The sequence below is a fragment of the Lutjanus erythropterus genome, chromosome 17 (assembly GCF_056507025.1).
Source record: "Lutjanus erythropterus isolate fLutEry1 chromosome 17, fLutEry1.hap2, whole genome shotgun sequence".
Taxonomy (NCBI): Eukaryota; Metazoa; Chordata; class Actinopteri; order Lutjaniformes; family Lutjanidae; genus Lutjanus; species Lutjanus erythropterus.
In genome coordinates this window covers 14,079,294-14,096,982 of record NC_139333.1, presented here as the reverse complement: position 1 = coordinate 14,096,982, position 17,689 = coordinate 14,079,294, and the positions used below count along the sequence as shown (strand labels likewise).

Here is a 17,689-nt window from a genome sequence, read left to right as displayed (position 1 = left end):
ATCCTATATATCAGATTCTACAGACTTAAAAAAAAAAAAACTCTTCATCTGGTACAGATTCCTGCAAAGAAATCACACCATAGTGATTTTAATATGCTTTTCAATTAAATTAAGAATAATGATGTAAAAAAGATCATTATCTCTAATATTGCAAATCATATCGCAATTGCAATATCAGTCAAAATAATCACAATTATATATATTTTTTAAAATCATTCAGCTCTATTTGTTAAGTTGTATTATTTCCCCAATTTTCAAAGAGTGGTGTACAAATGACCCACACACATTTCATGTGTAAATTTAGGGATCTTTTCTCCAGATCTACTTTGTCAAGTATATAGAGTGCTGGACCACATCTCAACTGTGATTTGCATCAGCACTTGCATAAATTATTATTGAAGACATTTTATATAGTTTATAGTTTTAGTTTATATTTTTCACTTTGGAAAAGAAACAGAAAAGAAATATTACTCCGCTCAATTCAGCTCATTTTTTTTGGTTCTCCATTGGCAACAGTTGTGGATAGTACCTCATACCTGGTTCTTTTTAGCTGCAACCAGCAGCTCTGCAGGACGCTCCATCAGTCGGTAGTTCAGCGTGTTGGTTGGCATGAAACTTGGTATGGAGGTCAAGTGTGTGTATGGTTGTGTTTATGCCATCAGGTAAAAGAGGATGAGGTAATGGGAGTGATGTGTTGCGAAAAGGTGCATCACATCCAAACGGATTCACAGACTCGCACAAGGTTTTGTGGAAAGGTTGGTCATGAGCCAAAGGACAGCTGATAAACTGTTAATGTCAGATGACAAAAGGTGGTGTGGCAGTGGGCGGGGCCTATTTACAAAAAGGCACATTACTTTTAAATGGATTACTGTAACTGACCAGACTAATAAACTGTTTTAGACTGTTAGTTGTGGAAGGCATCATTGTACATTTTCTTTTTCAAAAGTGATGTATGCCCCTCCCTGACACACACACTAGCCTCGCCCATTTCATAACTCATCTGTTATGTTATGAACCACTTGTCATAGACACTTGTGGGAGGCATCACTGAACTCAGCAGAGTTCATTTTTCATTGGTGGAGGTTAGCCTATAATTTAGCCACACATTCTTTCATAGCTTGTCATAGAGCCTCGCAGCAGAACATGAACTTGAGTTCCTTCTTCCATTGGTGTGACTTAGTCCCTTTCCTTATCTTTAAGCCATGGAGATCAAGTGATTGTGTGTGTGAATGCAAGCACACGTGAATGCACACATAAGCATGCTATATACATATTTGCCCTTCTTTGGTAGTATTTTGGTTGAGGGTTCAAGTGTGATTAGCCATTTAATAAAACATTGCAGACCAATGAGTGGTTTTCTGTGCTCTTATCTAGGATTTCCCAAACCTTCCTGTTTTTGTCTTTTATCTTGCTGCAAAGTTTGTCTGCTTACTGTGACAAACACTGAGAATCAAGAGCACCATCCCTTCAGTATCCCCCATTGTTCCTGTGTTTTGTGTCCCAGTGAAGATGATATCATAGCAGTTTCACATGGTGAGTCAGTTTATTCACTCTGTTTTAGCTCTGTTTTTGGTCTCCGCCAACTCCTGAGGGAAATATTTTGCTGTTTAGCTGCTAAATGCTCCCTTACGTTCACTTACTAGGCACTAACTCTGTCTGTCTACCATTTGGTGTTGAGCAGGTAGAACAGCGAGTTTTTAAAAACTGCCGTTATGATATTGTCTCTATCAGAGTGAACCAACAATAAAGTGAAGGGTCTCACAGCAAAACAGTGACCCGAAACTTGCTATAAAGCTCTGTGAAGCTGAGGGGAATTGTAGATTCAGGTGATAATTCTCTGTAGCTTCATCACACTGTCACATTGTTTTCACTTCATTTGATCACTTCATTTGATGCACTGTCGTAAACATATTGATTAGAAGCTGCTTTAACCAAAACCACTAATTAATGGTATAGATTATGGATACTTTTATGCTAATATGAATAATTCTTTACCCTCATACTGTAAGAAAGAGTGTAGGTAGTAATGGCCTGTGCACCTAAGGGTTAATATGTCTTTATATTGTTTGATAACTTTTCCCTAGCTGTCTCACCCACATGTGACCTTCATTGTACACTATGTACTGTACAGCAGTTATAGTGTATGAAATACTGGCATCACTTGTGCGTGTCGCCACACACGTGCTTGTTAAATGAGGCTGCATGATGCACTGGGCCTGCAGGAGTGTTAATATTCTGTTTGTCAGCGTGCCCCACTTTTAGTTCCTGTAAAGCTTGTGCTTTAGGTGTGAAGGCGGCAGGAGTTGAGGCCCACCTGTCAGTGGAGGAAAGTGATCTTCAAGCCGGAGCCTCTCACATATCAAAGTGAGCCCCTCCAACCCAGAGGGGTGCGATTCTCACTCCTTCTTCACTCAGCAAAGTCTAGCGGAGGATCGATGCTGTGGGCACTTTACACTGTGTGTGCAACCATATCTTAGGAACACACAAAGTACCGCACCCATTAGACAGAAAAATGAGAAGCCATATTTTAGGCCATGTGCTTATTTTATTTTAAATGGTCATCTGGTAAAAATGCGCAGCGATTTTGTTGCTTTCATCGTTATAACACGGTCAGAGTTCTGTCAGAGTTGCAGTCATAAATTATAAACATGACAAAGGAGAAGAATATTTTGGTTGTGTAAGAGCATTTATTTAAAGTAATACATTTTTTATTTCAGATACAATAAAGTCACAAGACACTCAACATTCATAAATATCACATTCTATCCAATCTCATGTTATAGAGCCACACATACAGTATACAATAAAGGAGTATCAAACAAGTACACAAAAACTGAAAAAATATTTATCAAAAATTGATGTTAAGTTGAACAACTATAAATGTCTTTCTTTTAACTACTTTCACAAACAGAGTAGAACAGATGCATTTTTGATTAACAGTGATTAAAGACATTTTTAGGTATTAAATAAGAATTACAGGAAACATAAATAAAACATTAGCCACAGTTAACACCTGAAGTGTTGAAACCCGACTGCAGCATCATCAACACACATTTGATCAGTTTTATCTTTAGCAGTTCATTCCGATCTCTTCAGTATTGTACATGAGGACTGAATTCCCATCCAGATACCTGGAAGAATCTTATTGTCGAGAGTCGTCTTAATTTTATGCAGCAGTTTAACCTCCCTCTCTGGCCCCTCCCCACTCACAATATAAAAGTTAATAATCCCTGCAGGCTGGTCGATGTAAACTCCAATTTGGGAGCAAAATGGGACATCGTTTATATCTTTGTTTGTACCGTTGTACCAGATCTGGTAACGCGTTCCTGCCCAACACAGACCCCAGGACTCTTCGTTTTCTCCCAGACCGCTCGGCCCTGAATTCGCCCTCCGTCCTGCTCTTTCATAGGTGGCTCCAATTACCGCCCAGCCTGAGTACTCAACCTCCCAGTAGGCCCTCATATTCCAAATGCCCTCTTTACACACCACCTTTGGAAAAAGGAAAAAAAAAGGAAGAGGAATGAATGTTTATTTCCCAGATAGCCTGCATGTGTATTTGTGTTATTTATATCTGACTTACCTGTGGAGAGTACTCATATCTCTCTGGTCTATCCAGGACAGGACAAATCTCCTCAGTTCTACGACACACCTTCGACCCTCCGTCAGAAATCCACAGCATCTTGTTAGCAGTCTTATCATCCAAAGTAAAATTCATCCAATCTATATGAGAAAATCAAACAAAAAATAGTAGTAACAAGACAGTTTTGCAACAAATCCCTTGAAAATACTGCAGAAAATGTAAGTATTTCAAAATAACAAGAATCTGTCCGTACACTTCATGAGCTCAGCCCTGTTTGTTGGCTCTGGGATGTTCGGCACATAAACAGGAACTTTTTCTGCAAGGAGAGAAAACTGGCTTAGATAAAAACTCATACTCACTATATACAAGTAAAGAGCATGACTAGTCAGATGCATTGTGTCCATTACCTGCATTTGTCTTCTCATTCTTGATGGATTTAACTTTCTTCCCTAAAAAGTTTGAGGTCAAACGTTAAGATCAAGGATGTGAATCATGTTTCCAGTTTCACAAACACGTGACACAACCCTCTAACAATCCTGACTTGACACATGATACATAATGAGAAATTTTAGCATTCTGATGGCATTTTTCAACGAATATGGAATCTAAAAGTTATTCAGAAACTTTTGACACCAATTGTGAGTAATGCCAAAAGCCCTCATGTCAAGAAGTGACACAATGACATGTCTATTTTTAGAATTGCATCATGTCAAACATTTCCCATGTTATAAATTTATGGGGAGTTTGACAAAAGTGTCATATTCTGAAAAGCTTGTACCATCATTTTGCAATCATTAGTAGGTTACTCTTTCATACTTCAGTTTTTCATTTCTGTATTATGGAAACAGTCAAAACTAATTCCATTAAAAGGGACAGCATATGCTGGAATTAAAGATCTTAAATGGCGTACAACTCAAGTTTATGTGTGGGTGCTTTTGCAATATGTGTCAGTTCAGCATCAAACTGTAAACATAAAGTCATCTTTCTTGAAGTCTATGCAGTTAAACAAGCAGAGGAGCTTGTTTGTATTAAACACTCTGGTTAGCAACACATCAGTGTCAGCAGATAAACAATTGATTCATTTGAGAAGATGCTTATGCATAATAATAATAATATTTGTTACAATGCAATTAAATCAATAGAATATGAATAAATAACATGAATAGAATGATTTAACAAACTTGTTGTACCTGGTTTGTTGGTCTCAGTGAGGATTATTGCAGAATTCGGCCTAGTTGGCATCTTGAGGCTGTTGCACTAATAATCCACGTCCAGACGCTTCACAATTCTTCGATTCACCCAAAGAAAAAGTACAAAGTGTTCGTCTCCCACTTGACTTTTATACCCTCAGTGAAGATGAGGCAGGGGGTTTCAGGAGTGTCTGATAGAGGTGTTGAGGTCAGTGGAACAGGTTCTCAGCAGGAGGTCGAGGGGGTGTACGCACTTGACTTTGACATATGGATGTAAGTGAGGAGGCATCTGACACCCCTGCAACTTAAGGAGTGTGTTCAGAAAAGCAAGAAGATGGTTCCAGATATGACCGAAAGTAAGACTCAGAAATGGGTCTTGTCAGTAATGTCAACACGAGTGCTACAGGCGGAAGCAGAAACACGTAAACAGAGACATCTCAGTCAAATGAGACAAAATATATTAAACTAGGTGACAGATGACAATCTATGTCCCACATAATACATCTATTTTTAATTCCAACACCTCCTTAGACTCTGAGATAACTGAGCCTTGCGTCAAGAGCATTGATGTTTTAATAAATAAAAAAAGGATCCCTTTTACTGCAGCATCTGTTGCATTTTCCTTCAAGTTAAAAAAACAGAAAAAAAAAACTACATAATTCATAACATAATTCCTCTGACAACTTATGTGCCAGAACACAGGAATACTGAATAAGAAATAAATAATAAGTTGGTTTGGATTCTATAACGCAAAGTGTGTGCAAAAGTGGGGTTTATCTGTTTGTGTGTTTGCTTGTTTTTGTCAGTTACAATATTATAATGTATGTATTATTGTATGGGTCATTTTTTTGAGGGGTACTGCCTAAGAATGTAATGACTGTAAATACATGAATATGAAGGAGACTTTATCAATGTTTATGTTGCCATTAAGAGTCATTCAGTCAATTATGTTCATGCAAAGATGACATTGTTTGAGATGTTTTTCTCATGACAGCTTACCGGTAACCAGAACACTATCATTGCAAATACTTTGTTATCTTAATTATCAAATTTTAAGAAACTGTTTAGCTTCATGTTTTAACTTGCCATTATACTCTCATTGGGGCTTGATTTTTGACACTGGCTGTCATGAGACCATTATGAAGTGTCATGAATATTTTACTTGACCCCAAGTAAGACAGTCCATTTTGGACTTCCATAAAGATGTCATTAAGTTTTAAGTATGATAATGTCAAGTTGTCATAACAAAGACATCTAAACAATGTCAACCTTGCACTAAAAATTACATAACTGGCCTAATGACATTAAAGGAGAAAAGTCATAAACATTCATCAAAAGTCATTAATGTTAATGACAGGTGTCATGACATGGTTGTGACAATGTCATAACAGTTTCACGCACTTGCCTTTAAATAAGGTGTTACCACTTTAGTAATCCTACGAGCCAACCTTAAGGAAATGTGAGCTTACTGACCACAGTAGGCCAAAAAACACCTCTTTACTCTATTTGTGTTTTTAAAGTCAACTAATTACAGTAAGTTCATTCAGCACATGTGCACCACTATTTTTCATACTTTTGCTGTCATGTTAATATTTGTATCAACAAACAAGGACAAAATCTTACTCAGTGTTTTATTATTTATTCAAACTTTTGCATCTTTAACATTCTTCATACATTGAAAACAAACTAGGTAACCCTATAGCCTACATTTTTAACAAACAAAAACAACGGAGGAATATAAATACATACAAATATAAATATATATATATATATATCAGTATAAACCTTGTGTGGTCCAGTGTGTTCAGTGAAGCCCAAAACCAACCTGATTGCACTTTATTCCCTCTACTGAAATGTACTGATCTATGTACTATATATCTGCCACAGATATGAATTATATTTTATTTGCACTCATGTTTTAATTATGATGTTATGTGTTTATGTTGTGCTAAATATTCCAATGACGCAGAGGACAAATGTGACTTGGTGTCACTTCAAGCTGCCACAGTAGCAGTACAGACTCTTAGATGTGAAAATGTAATATTGACTCGTCTTTACTCGTCTTTCTTTGTGATCAGACAGTGTGACTGTGGCCCAACCCAGAAACCTGGTATCATTTTCTCCTTAAAGGAGCTCCTAACCTGCTGCACAAGTTTAACCTCCATTCCTATTTTGCTTTCTTCTCCCACCTTCATCTCCTCCACAGCGTAGAAATTCAGGATACCAGCAGGCTGGTCGAGGTAAATACCAATTGTGGAGCACTTGGGAATGTCCAGGATCTCTACATTCTGGCTTTTGTGCCAGGCGTGATAGCTGGAGCCACTCCAGCCGAGACCCCAGGACTCCTCGTTCTCTCCCAGGCCGCAGGGTCCGTCACAGTTCCTCCTCCCAGCATTTTCGTATGCCACTCCAACCACAACCCATCCCGAAAACTCCACCTCCCAGTAGCCCCGGAAGCCCAGGATGCCTTCTTTGCAAAGAACCTTTTGGAACGTGGGTGAGAATGACAGCATAATTTAGAGGTAATCTAACTTACAGTAACATAGCCTGTGATTTACTGTAGCTGCCAGTGCGTGGAATTGAGAGCAGCCATGCTTTCTCCGGTGTGCAAAGCCGAACCAGTTGGCTCAGGTTTTAAATAAACACATGGGGGACAGCCCTCCGGTTCATAATACTGTTGCCTGTGTTTTACAATCACATTAAACTCCGCCGGCTGTGGCATGGTGATGACATTTTTATGGCACTTGAGAAAACACATTTTAAGTACATCCTCATACTGTACCTGTGGAGAATACTCATATCGCTCTGGTCTGTCCAACACGGGACAGGTGATATTATCAGTCATACGGGCCACCTTCGCCCCGCCCTCTGTGATCCAAAGCAACTTATTGGCTGTTTTGTCATCAAGGGAAAGGTTGAACCAGTCTGTAAGAACCAAAAGAAATTATGATTTAAAGGCGCAATATGTAAGACCCCGGTGTTCAAAAATGAGTACTGCAGTCCAAACAGCAAATTGGAACCACAGATGATGTCAACCTTCAAACAGGCTGAAGCCCTATTTAATATATAATCTATGACTGAGGCGAGTTGTTTCCTCCTCTTCCCCGGACTTGAAGGTCAGACAAGTCGCTTGCAGGCTGATGAGTCCTACACTATAAGCTGATCAGCTGTTTATAACTGTCAGTTGTCTGTCAATGCAAAGCTAAGCCCATTATCCTGAAAACAAAAGCCTAATATTCTACCAGTCCCTACTAGACTCCATTAACATATTGTTCAGTATGACTGTTATAAACATCTGCTCCTTCTTAAAGATTATTAATGATTTCTTAGGACTCATAAACAGACACTAACTCAGTCGGCAAACATTCTGCATTGATTTTTAACTCTAATGAACATGAAACAGGCAAAGCAAAACAGACACTCCGCACCGAAATGTAAATTCAAAGGAGGACACAACAGCTGTGATGTTGATGTCAGAGAATCCAGTATTTCAACTTTGCATGGTTCCTCAATCTCTGATTACATCATGGTCATTTCATGATTTAACACAGGCAAAAGAAGAAGAATCTTACATTTGATGAGATCAGCTCTGCATTGTGGTTCAGGGATATTTGGCTCGTAGGCTGGAGTTTTCTCTGAGGGGTGAGTGACAAAACAACAACAGTTAAATATCAGACAAGGCCAGGGGAACTGTAGACAAACCTGTTTAAATCAGCCTGTACACTGTTAGAGCTGCTACTGTTGGACATAGTATTTCTTAAGTATTTCTTTCTAAAGTGTACAGACTTTTCATTATGTGTGTTTTCTTCAAATATAAAAAGAAGAGTCCCAGGAGAGCTTTAATTCTTAAACAAAGCATGCTGGGAACTCTGTACAGTACATTCATTCACCTAAACATTTCAAGTCAAAAGACTTTGACATAGAAGAACTAATTTTTGTAAGTTCTGAATTGTTCATGGTGTATTGTGACCATGCGTCTTACCTGTGAGCGTGTTTCCAGTTTTTGCTTTTTGTGCTACAAAGAAATAAACAAAAACAAATATTTAATTTCACCAGAGAAACCAACCCACTCAGCTGTTAGACATGCTATAGTCAACAGCATGTGTCAGGTGTGTCTCAATGGGTGATGAAGAGAACCTCCACAAATCGGTGTATACTTAGAAAACCATCTGCCCCAGTCAGATCATCACATAAGCAGCTGCATGCTTTGTGGAGCCAGTGGTTGATTCATGCCAGGTGGTTGGAATGATCAAGACACCTCACATGCTGCCGGGACGGCTTCGGTCACACTAGAGCACGGCGTGAAGCTCAGAGAAGTTTATCGAATAAGAGGAGTGACATGATTCCTCAAATCAGATGGGTTTAGGACCAAAGATCCAACATTTTACTGAGAGAAATAACAACCAGTAGAGGTAGGCAAAGTCATGCAAAATAAGAGACAAATTGCATTTAAAATCACATGCAACTGCATACTGGAAAAAATAATAGTTAATTAATAATAATAATTTACTTTTTTTCCCTTAGAAAAAAGTAAAGTATCTCAACAAAAGGGTATACATTGGGATTTTTTTTTTAAGTTCATTTCAAAACACACAAGGTTGAGTTTGATTCAAAACTAAAATATATAGAGCAGACAGTTATGAGTCTTCTCAATTTTTTTGCAATGTTGTTGGACCAACTTAAGAAATTACTTAAATTGGTGACAGACAAATGAATTAAGTGTTTTCAAATCAAGTTCATACTTGTTTTAAGTCCAACGTAGTTTATTATCTGCATGATTTTAAATCAACAATTTATATTAACACAGCTTAAGCCAACATAAAAGTTTCCAGTTTTCCAACTGAACTGCTTGCTTTACCCTGAAGTAAAAATACTGGTTATTAACAACCTAATAGTATGGTTTTAGGAAAAGTAATTTTTATACCTTAGTGTGTCATTTTAGGTTGCTAAATATAGTTAAAATACTTTCCAAGCAATTAAAATTTGAAGTTGCAGACTCAAATCTTATGTTTCTTAGACTTTATTCTACATATTACCTTTACAGTCACAACATGGCTTTTGGATGAACACATGCATAAAAACCTGTATCGTTCCTGTTCGCTAAAACAAATATGCACAACTTACATAGCAGTTATTAGGACCAAAAATGAGCACAGAGTTGAGGTGATGATAATGGATTGCAACACTTGTTTTTCATCCCTAAACTTAATAATGTGAGCTTGATTACAAGTGGCAGTATTGTATTATAAGTTTCCTTGAAGTAAAACTGATAAATTAGAGTTACACAACAGACTAATTATCACTAATGCTAATTGCGTAACTAATACATTGGTATCATGTGGAAGCATTCAGTCTCCAGTTTTTTTTTGTTAAGTCCGGAGGTCAAGAAGAAGAGACACTTAATCTCCTCAGCATTAAGATGTCAACATAAGTAATGTGTTTTATTTATATCAGCAAGCAGCGTCACCCTCAGAATAAACTATTAATCATTCTTACATTAGCATCATTTCAGAATATTAATGAGGTTTACCTTGGCAAGAAAGAAAAAATGCATGAATTTTAAGAAAATTAATTAAAGCACAACATTGCATGTTTTGAATGTTGCTGTACACTTTGAGACAATGAGTTCAAGGTGAGGCTGCCAGCGCATTTAAATCTACTTGTCATCATTATCAACATTTTTCAAACTTAACGGTTATTTTTACGCCGCGCGGCATGCGTGACACGTCCAAATGAGCTGATGTTTATCTCTGCGTTGACTGGAGGGTGAAGGAGAATGCTAAGCCACCTGTCTGGATTTAGCACGAGGTGATGAAAATAACCGCTTTGTCTGCTCTCATTACAACCCAACACCACACAAAACATTTAAGCTTTAAAGCAACCTAAACCGCACTGTGGCATTCTGTACGGGGCTTGTTAGTCAGATTGTGACAGGATTTGAATGAATGTTTTTGATTAAGGGCGATAAACTCCTCACTGCATCTATTGTTACATTCAAGTGTGTGAGAAGGTACATTTTGTTATTAATGCTACAATGTCCTCCTCATTATAGGCAAGATGCTGGATATACTGGAGATTTATTTTAAACAACAATAAGTGCAATCTAGTCCTCTGCAAGCGATGTTCTGGGTCCATATGAGTGTTTTGCTTGTTGTCATGATAACACAGTCAATAAAGGCTGACATCAGTAAGTTCAGACTGGATTATACCCCAGCTACAATCCTGCTCAATGTCAGCCATTTTCAAGACTGGCATTATACTTTACATACAGCGTGTTTAATATGTGCTGCATGTTAAATCTTTTTTAATGCAGATGATGTTGACACTTGCAGACCCTCGCTCACGGGCAATAAAGCCATTATAAGCCCCTCATAACGACAAGTGTGAAATCAGCCAGTGAAATATTGCTCTTTCCACACAGACATAAACTCTAGTGACCCATTCACTCAAGATCTGCCTCAGAGGATAATAAAACTGCTGCAGACACAGACAGGGTTATTAAATCAGTGCATTTAAAGCATTGCTGATAATTATTTCTGTATTAGATGCATTAAATGATGCAATATAAGGGTTTAATTTAACAGAAAAGTGGATGTAGCCTGAAATATTCCCAAAAACATGAGATGGATGTGTCCATAAATATAAGATTTAGCAGGAAAAATGAGTAATTAATTATGTGAAATGCAGAAAATAAAGTTCACCTTTATCCGACCTCCTGGTGTCAGAAATGATTCTGGTGGTGGTGGGCATCTTGAGCTTGTCTCAGCCTGATGTCACTGTTCTCTCTGAGTGTAATCAGTCTCAGTTGTCTCTACTGTTTGACAGCTTAATACCTCTCTTATATACCTTTAATGCAGGACAGAGGTGACGGGACAGAGGTGGACACGAGCGTGCGATAAAACTTTCCAATAGGAAGGGTGGGAGAGGCAAGAGGCTGGTAACTGGAGCCGTGTATGTATGTTTTTCCTTAAAAAGGTTCGATGGATGCTTCAATGTGAGTAGGACACCCCCTATACACAGTTAACCCCGCCCACCACTCTCTGCATCACCACCACTGACCTCATCACATTGCACAGTGACAACACTGATGCATTGAGGTCAGTGGTGTATGCAAACACACACACACACACACACACACAGTTATGTTCCCATCACTTCAGAGGACATTACATTGACTCACATTAATCCTGGAGACTAACTTATCCTTACCCTGAAGCCTATATGCTCTTTTCAGTGTCCTTTTTTTTTTAACATTTTTAAGTATAGTTCATATTTAGAGGAATTTTATATTATTTTAATTGTGATCGTGCACCACAAGCTACACACTCAGGATGTAACAGATGCACATGTATAACATATTAAAAAAAAATGAATTCAAAGGTGTAAAAAGTCAACATATTATTTATTTTAGAGGAATTATGGGTGCAAAATGATTAAGAATTAATATTTCTGTTACCCAGTTCTCAAAAATCTAAAATCAAAAGAAACAACTATAAAAATTTAATCTGAATCATCCCTTAACAATCTAAATAATATATCAAGTTTTTGTTGGCAAAGCTCCATAAATATCTTCAGATTAAATCAAGTACATATGAAGTTCTGTTATAAGGTGAACTTTGATCATTAAAATAAACAATACAAAACAAACATTTAAAATTGTTTTTTTTTTAACTTAAGTGATCTCATTCAATACTTTATACTTATTATTTCAAATACTTTTTATATATCTTGATAAAAAGAATATATTATCTTAATTTCAATTTCTAAATTAATTTTTGCCATAAAATAAACATCTACACAATTGAAGTAATTGGACTTAATGATGAAAAAGCATTGTACAAACAGGAAACTGACATCTTAAAACATTAATAGATCAATTACATACATGCTGTTAAATAACTCTCAACCCAGCTTTATTTATATAGCACTTTTTATACATACATGCAGCCCTAAGTGCTTCATATAGCAAAATCAAAAGAGCACAGACAAGAAACAAACAAAAAATGTAAAATAAAAATTTACAAGAGTAGACATTACTACAATAAAACTATAAAAAATTAAAGATCAACGAATAAAAGTCTACAGAATCAAGTTAAAGAAACCAGGCATAAAAACAATGTAAAAGCCAATGACTAAAGCTTAAAACTAAGGTGAAACCATAACTCAAATTAAAAGTCAGATTAAAAAGATAGGTCTTTAATTTCTTATGCAGAGTTTGCCTTTCATCTGGTAATCATACCCCACAGGTATATAAAAAAAATCCATATACACATAGAGTATATATAAATACAACCCAGTAACCTAAATACTGCAACGACCGCAGGTCACTTGATGGGAGGGTACTCGGTTCATCATACAGTACCAGGCTTAGCTGCGCTCTTGACCTGCATTATCACATCAGCCATTTACAATCAAATGCCTTAATGCTCATGCCATAGGTTAAAACAAAAAGCATGTCGCTGATCGTAAACCCTATCTCCTGATATGCTCTCCACTGCCAGCCCACATGTCTGTGGTGTTTAGTGTTTAGGCAAATGGCCAAACCTCAAGTCAAGGCTGTCTTGTCCTTGTGTCCATGTGTTCCTGCCGGGCCAAACATATGAGTGACTGGGACACTGATTACAGCGCAACCAACATGCTAAATACTACTGCTTATACCAGGAACTATAGTGTCAGAACTGTCCCAGACTGCCCAGTGGGATTTATTCAATAAATGAGTAATGGTTCGCATGTGTAATTCTCCGCTCAAAGGACAAACAGAAACCAGAGGCACCGAGCTCAAAACACTGCTGACAGACAAATGATCTCTGCCCAAAGACTGAGCTGTGACCCTGTTCACCGGCTGCTCTGGATGTTCAAGGTCATGACTTCAGTTTTTAACCTTTCAGAGAGTCTAAATAGCTTGCATTATATTTGACCTATCTTTTTGCTTTTCACACAAAAAGTAGCTACCGATGTTCTGTACCCATTGACCCCTCCTACGTCCCACCCCTTTTGTCTGTGCTCCAATTACAGCTCAGCCAGTGAAACCACAATCTTTTCTCCTTTCCTGCTGAACTTAGATGTGCTATTTGCTCGGCTTATCTATGTTAGGAAGAAAAACAAATTTTGAGGACGGTTAAAATATGGGCAACCTGTAAAACCAATGTGTGTATATATAGAGTCACATCTTCACGTCAGCTAATGCTGGCAAACACTAGCTAACTAGCTGGTTGACAATTGATGTAGATTAGCTATGTAGATAGCTAGCTTTTTACATTAAAATTACATTGTATTTGCATCAACTAGCTAACTAGCACTAGCACTAACTAGCTATTTAGTTTTGCTACAGAGCAAAACACTTGCTAACTAGCAACTCTAGCACATTGTATATCCTTAGTACTAAGTACCTAGTAAAAATACAGGATATGTTAGGTATGTTGGAGAGCGAAGATAGACGTTGGCAAACCATGTCAAAACGTAATGTGAATAAAACTGAATGCACCTCATCCATGATTTTCATCTCTCATATCAGATAGATTTTCTTTAACTATGATTGTTGTTTAACAGTGAGGAAAGTGGCAGAACTTTCTGTACTACTGTATGTTTAATGTGAGAAAATGAACACTGATGGTTTGATTGATTCACTTTTACAAGCACACGTTATATCCACAGAACAGATTTGATAGAAGCATCTCAGTCCTATAGTGTCACATAGACATTAAGAATTCAGAATCTCCCACAAAAACATTAAAGGACATAAGATGGACAACCAGGTACTTTAAAGAAGCTGCTTTTAAAGGACTGAGTGCTCTTCTTTAAAAGTGCACTGAATTACAGAGATCAGCTCCACTGAACCAGGTTCCTCGTCTCACTATTACCATTTCTAAATGTCCTGTTAAGCTCTGTTCTTCCACTCTTGCCCCTCGTAACCTCTCTGTTCTGTACAGGATGGCCGCATTCCTGAGCAGCTATCTATTTCCAAGATGTGTGCTTGATTACAAAGAGATGACAGGATATTTGTAAAAGCAAATCCAGATCCACTCGGATAAATGTGGGTCAACGGGTCAGGTGTTGGTACTGACCTCAGTGTCCTGGTTTGGCAGGCTGCGTGGCACGCCCATTAGTGAGATCATTATCTCTACATACCTTACCAAAATTTCTCTTTAGGGAGCCTCAAGGGGCCCCAAAACCTTTAATACCCCCTTTCCTGGGGGGTTATATAAAGAAGCGGTTTGCATCATCGCAGCAGTACACTGCTGACAGACGGCCACATTCAGGAAACCTCAATACGGCAAGAAGTGATCAAGATGCCAACCAGGGCTCCCAATAAGAGAATCTTGCCTGCAGCTGGCAGACCTGGTGAGTAGACTCCCACTCTCGTCTTCAGCAGACAACAGATTAGTGGCATGGAAAGTTTATCAGTTCTTTGCTGAACCAGAATGCATACAACTGGATAAGTATCAGTCTCTCTAGATTTTCTTTATTTTCTTTTTTTTAGAGCGATTGGAGTTGAGTGCTTAACTTTGTGAACAGTTTTCTTTGTATATTTTTGTATGAAATTAAAACCAAAGTATTTGATAAGTGCATACTAACTGGTACCCATGTTTTTTTTTATTTTCACAGGGATAAAATCTAAAGATGAGGCTACACCAAAAGGTAAGAATTTATAGTAAACCATGGAAAGTGTACAGTGTAACTGTGCATACACTGAGGGCTTACAGTATCTCTTAAAATGTTTAAATTTATTTTTAGTGCCTCTGGTTTTGCTTGTTACTGTATAATCTTGTGACTTTTTCTTCACTCAGAAAAAATCCCAGACTATGAGCCCAACATCCCCGAGCCCACATGCAGAGCTGATCTTCTAAAATGTAAGAACAGTCTTTTAAATTTGCAGATGGCGAAGCAGATCCTGTGAAGCAAATTTTTTTTATCCTCACTCCCCACTTATAATATAATATGTAATTTTTCTTTCTGACTGTAACACAGACTGGATCAACCTTTCCCTGGATGACAAGACAGCCAATAAGATGCTGTGGATCACAGACGGTGGATCCAAGGTGTCGCGCTTCACTGATGATATCACTTGTCCCGTCCTGGACAGACCAGAGAGATATGAGCATGTCCCGCAGGTACGTTTTATTCTGCATTTATTTAAGGTTGTTTTGTGTCTCTATGTGGTCATTGTGTGTCACTTTTTGGTCATTTTGCATCTACTTCTATTCATCTTGTGTCTCTAAGTAGTTATTTTGTGTGTATTTTATAGGTATCTTGTTTCTTTTTGTGGTCGTTTTGTGTCTGTTAGCATTTTGCCTTAATTTGTAGTCACTTTGTGCTTGTTTTGTGTCTATTTTTAGTCATCCTGAGTATTTTATGTCTACATGTGAAATATGTTTTCCTGTGTTCAACTAATTTCTCTTCTTCTTTTCCCTTTAAGGTTCTTTGTAAAGAAGGCGTCTTGGGCTTCCGAGCATACTGGGAAGTGAAATATTCAGGGTGGGTGGTGGTCGGGGTCACTTATGAAGGGGCGGGGAGAAGAGGAAGCGACGGACCTTGCGGGCTGGGAGAGAACGAACAGTCCTGGGGTCTCGGGTGGGGTGGGTCCCACTACCAGTTGTGGTTCAATGGCATTAGCACAGAAATCTGGGATATCCCCCAGTACAGCACCATCGGAGTGTACATTGACCATCCAGCTGGTGTGATCAACTTTTACGCGGTAGAAGACGTGAAGGAGGGAGAGGGGGACGAAGGCAGGCAGGAGATCAGACTGCTGCAGCAGATTAAGAGTTCCTTTAAGGGCAGGATGTTGCCAGGGTTCTGGGTTGGACAAAAGTCATCATGCTTCTTAGTTAAACCAGAGGAGTAAAGTAAAGCGTGTGTGATTTCCATTTCCATTTTCTCACATTTCCATTAAAATTCCTTTTAAAATACACAACAAACTGAGATAATGCAGGTCTATCTCTGTGTATACAAACATATTTATCAAGAAGCTGCTCTTTGTTTAAGTCTTTGTATATCATGTACTCATTTAGTCAAAGCTGAATATTAAATATAGTTTAGCTGTGTTGTATATATATTTTGTAGTATTGTGTACTGTATATTCTGGTGCCATACATAGACAGATATATTTTGATCTTTGTAGATCAAAAATATGATTTTGTGTGATTTCCTTTCAATAAAATACATCATTAAGCTTTGCTGTCATTCAGTGAATATCATTTTGAGTTAAAAAAAAAAACCCAAAACAGTGTGAATTACCTTAAGCAGAAGGCAGCAGGAGGAACAGGCTGTGGCTGGTGGGTATTGTCTTTTTAGTATTGTCCTGCTACCTCCTTTTTCCAGCACCGCTGGGGAAGCATCACTTCATTTTTCAGCAGTTTGTACAACATGCTGAGCCATTTGTTAACACTGGCTCCTTGAATGATTTCTGCAGATGTGCAGTAAGATCTGTGCAAAATAAACTCACAAACTGTCCAGAAATTCAAGACATTCTGAATTCAAGTTTCTTTCTTTTACCAAACTGAGACAACTTTAATTGGCTCGTTGACTCCTCAGAAAACACACTTAATTCAAACTCGACAGAAGAACATGTAGAACTCACCAAAACCGTCAGTCCACTCATCCAACAATCACAAACTGTGACTTGGTCAAAATAAATCCTTAATTCACTGCACAAAAACAGTAAAGAGTCTGACTCTGCAGGTTGTTTTCCTCTCACTCGTCGCTCATGGTCGACTGAGTGGGTGTGAACTGTGCCGCTGTCATTATACAAGCTGTCACTCTGCAGACTTTACATTAGCAGAATAAAATGACAAATATCGCCCTAAAAATTGGCCAAAAAAAGCAATTGGCGATGGATTCAGCCCATCATCGACAGACGATATATTCGTCCAACTGCCCAACCCTAGTAACCGGTACTGTTTAATTACTGTGAAATAGC

The 17,689-nt window shown here is 38.0% G+C and overlaps 3 protein-coding genes across 5 annotated transcripts; 1 reads left to right on the top strand and 2 right to left on the bottom strand.

Moving 5' to 3' along the window:
• Positions 1 to 2,667: 2,667 nt before the first annotated feature.
• LOC146311914 (stonustoxin subunit beta-like) lies at positions 2,668 to 4,928 on the bottom strand. Its single transcript, XM_084740880.1, has 5 exons — positions 4,771 to 4,928; positions 3,988 to 4,029; positions 3,834 to 3,896; positions 3,581 to 3,720; positions 2,668 to 3,489 (listed from the first exon to the last, which is right to left on the bottom strand). Exons 1-5 carry the CDS (start codon positions 4,820 to 4,822, stop codon positions 3,079 to 3,081), a joined length of 708 nt encoding a protein of 235 aa, XP_084597006.1. The 5' UTR covers positions 4,823 to 4,928; the 3' UTR covers positions 2,668 to 3,078.
• Positions 4,929 to 6,393: 1,465 nt separating this feature from the next.
• Positions 6,394 to 11,841, bottom strand: LOC146311913 (stonustoxin subunit beta-like). Its single transcript, XM_084740599.1, has 5 exons — positions 11,472 to 11,841; positions 8,753 to 8,785; positions 8,343 to 8,405; positions 7,553 to 7,695; positions 6,394 to 7,253 (listed from the first exon to the last, which is right to left on the bottom strand). The coding sequence occupies exons 1-5, from the start codon at positions 11,518 to 11,520 to the stop codon at positions 6,825 to 6,827; spliced, it is 717 nt and encodes a 238-aa protein (XP_084596725.1). The 5' UTR covers positions 11,521 to 11,841; the 3' UTR covers positions 6,394 to 6,824.
• LOC146311912 (stonustoxin subunit beta-like) lies at positions 7,155 to 16,953 on the top strand. Of its 3 annotated transcripts, XM_084740594.1 has the most exons (7): positions 7,155 to 7,292; positions 11,628 to 11,721; positions 14,700 to 15,111; positions 15,376 to 15,408; positions 15,558 to 15,620; positions 15,739 to 15,881; positions 16,187 to 16,953. In XM_084740594.1, exons 3-7 carry the CDS (start codon positions 15,060 to 15,062, stop codon positions 16,613 to 16,615), a joined length of 720 nt encoding a protein of 239 aa, XP_084596720.1. In that variant the 5' UTR covers positions 7,155 to 7,292; positions 11,628 to 11,721; positions 14,700 to 15,059; the 3' UTR covers positions 16,616 to 16,953. The 3 variants fall into 3 exon arrangements, with proteins under 3 accessions (XP_084596720.1, XP_084596722.1, XP_084596721.1); XM_084740596.1 differs by lacking the exon at positions 11,628 to 11,721 and having other exon boundaries at positions 7,170 to 7,292; XM_084740595.1 differs by lacking the exons at positions 7,155 to 7,292; positions 11,628 to 11,721 and having other exon boundaries at positions 14,304 to 15,111.
• Positions 16,954 to 17,689: the final 736 nt, after the last annotated feature.

Bases quoted from the DNA above. Each gene is read 5' to 3' on its own strand.
- LOC146311914 (XM_084740880.1), bottom strand. From the start codon at position 4,822: ATGCCAACTAGGCCGAATTCTGCAATAATCCTCACTGAGACCAACAAA. The intron at 4,030-4,770 runs GTACAACAAGTT...CAAACTTTTTAG, and splicing joins CACTGAGACCAACAAACCAG to GGAAGAAAGTTAAATCCATC. The intron at 3,897-3,987 runs GTAATGGACACA...CTCTCCTTGCAG, and splicing joins GAATGAGAAGACAAATGCAG to AAAAAGTTCCTGTTTATGTG.
- LOC146311913 (XM_084740599.1), bottom strand. From the start codon at position 11,520: ATGCCCACCACCACCAGAATCATTTCTGACACCAGGAGGTCGGATAAA. The intron at 7,696-8,342 runs GTAAGATTCTTC...TGGTTCTTACAG, and splicing joins CAGAGCTGATCTCATCAAAT to ACTGGTTCAACCTTTCCCTT. The intron at 7,254-7,552 runs GTACAGTATGAG...ACGTTCCAAAAG, and splicing joins GATATGAGTATTCTCCACAG to GTTCTTTGCAAAGAAGGCAT.
- LOC146311912 (XM_084740594.1), top strand. From the start codon at position 15,060: ATGCCAACCAGGGCTCCCAATAAGAGAATCTTGCCTGCAGCTGGCAGA. The intron at 15,112-15,375 runs GTGAGTAGACTC...TTATTTTCACAG, and splicing joins GCCTGCAGCTGGCAGACCTG to GGATAAAATCTAAAGATGAG. The intron at 15,409-15,557 runs GTAAGAATTTAT...TTCTTCACTCAG, and splicing joins AGATGAGGCTACACCAAAAG to AAAAAATCCCAGACTATGAG.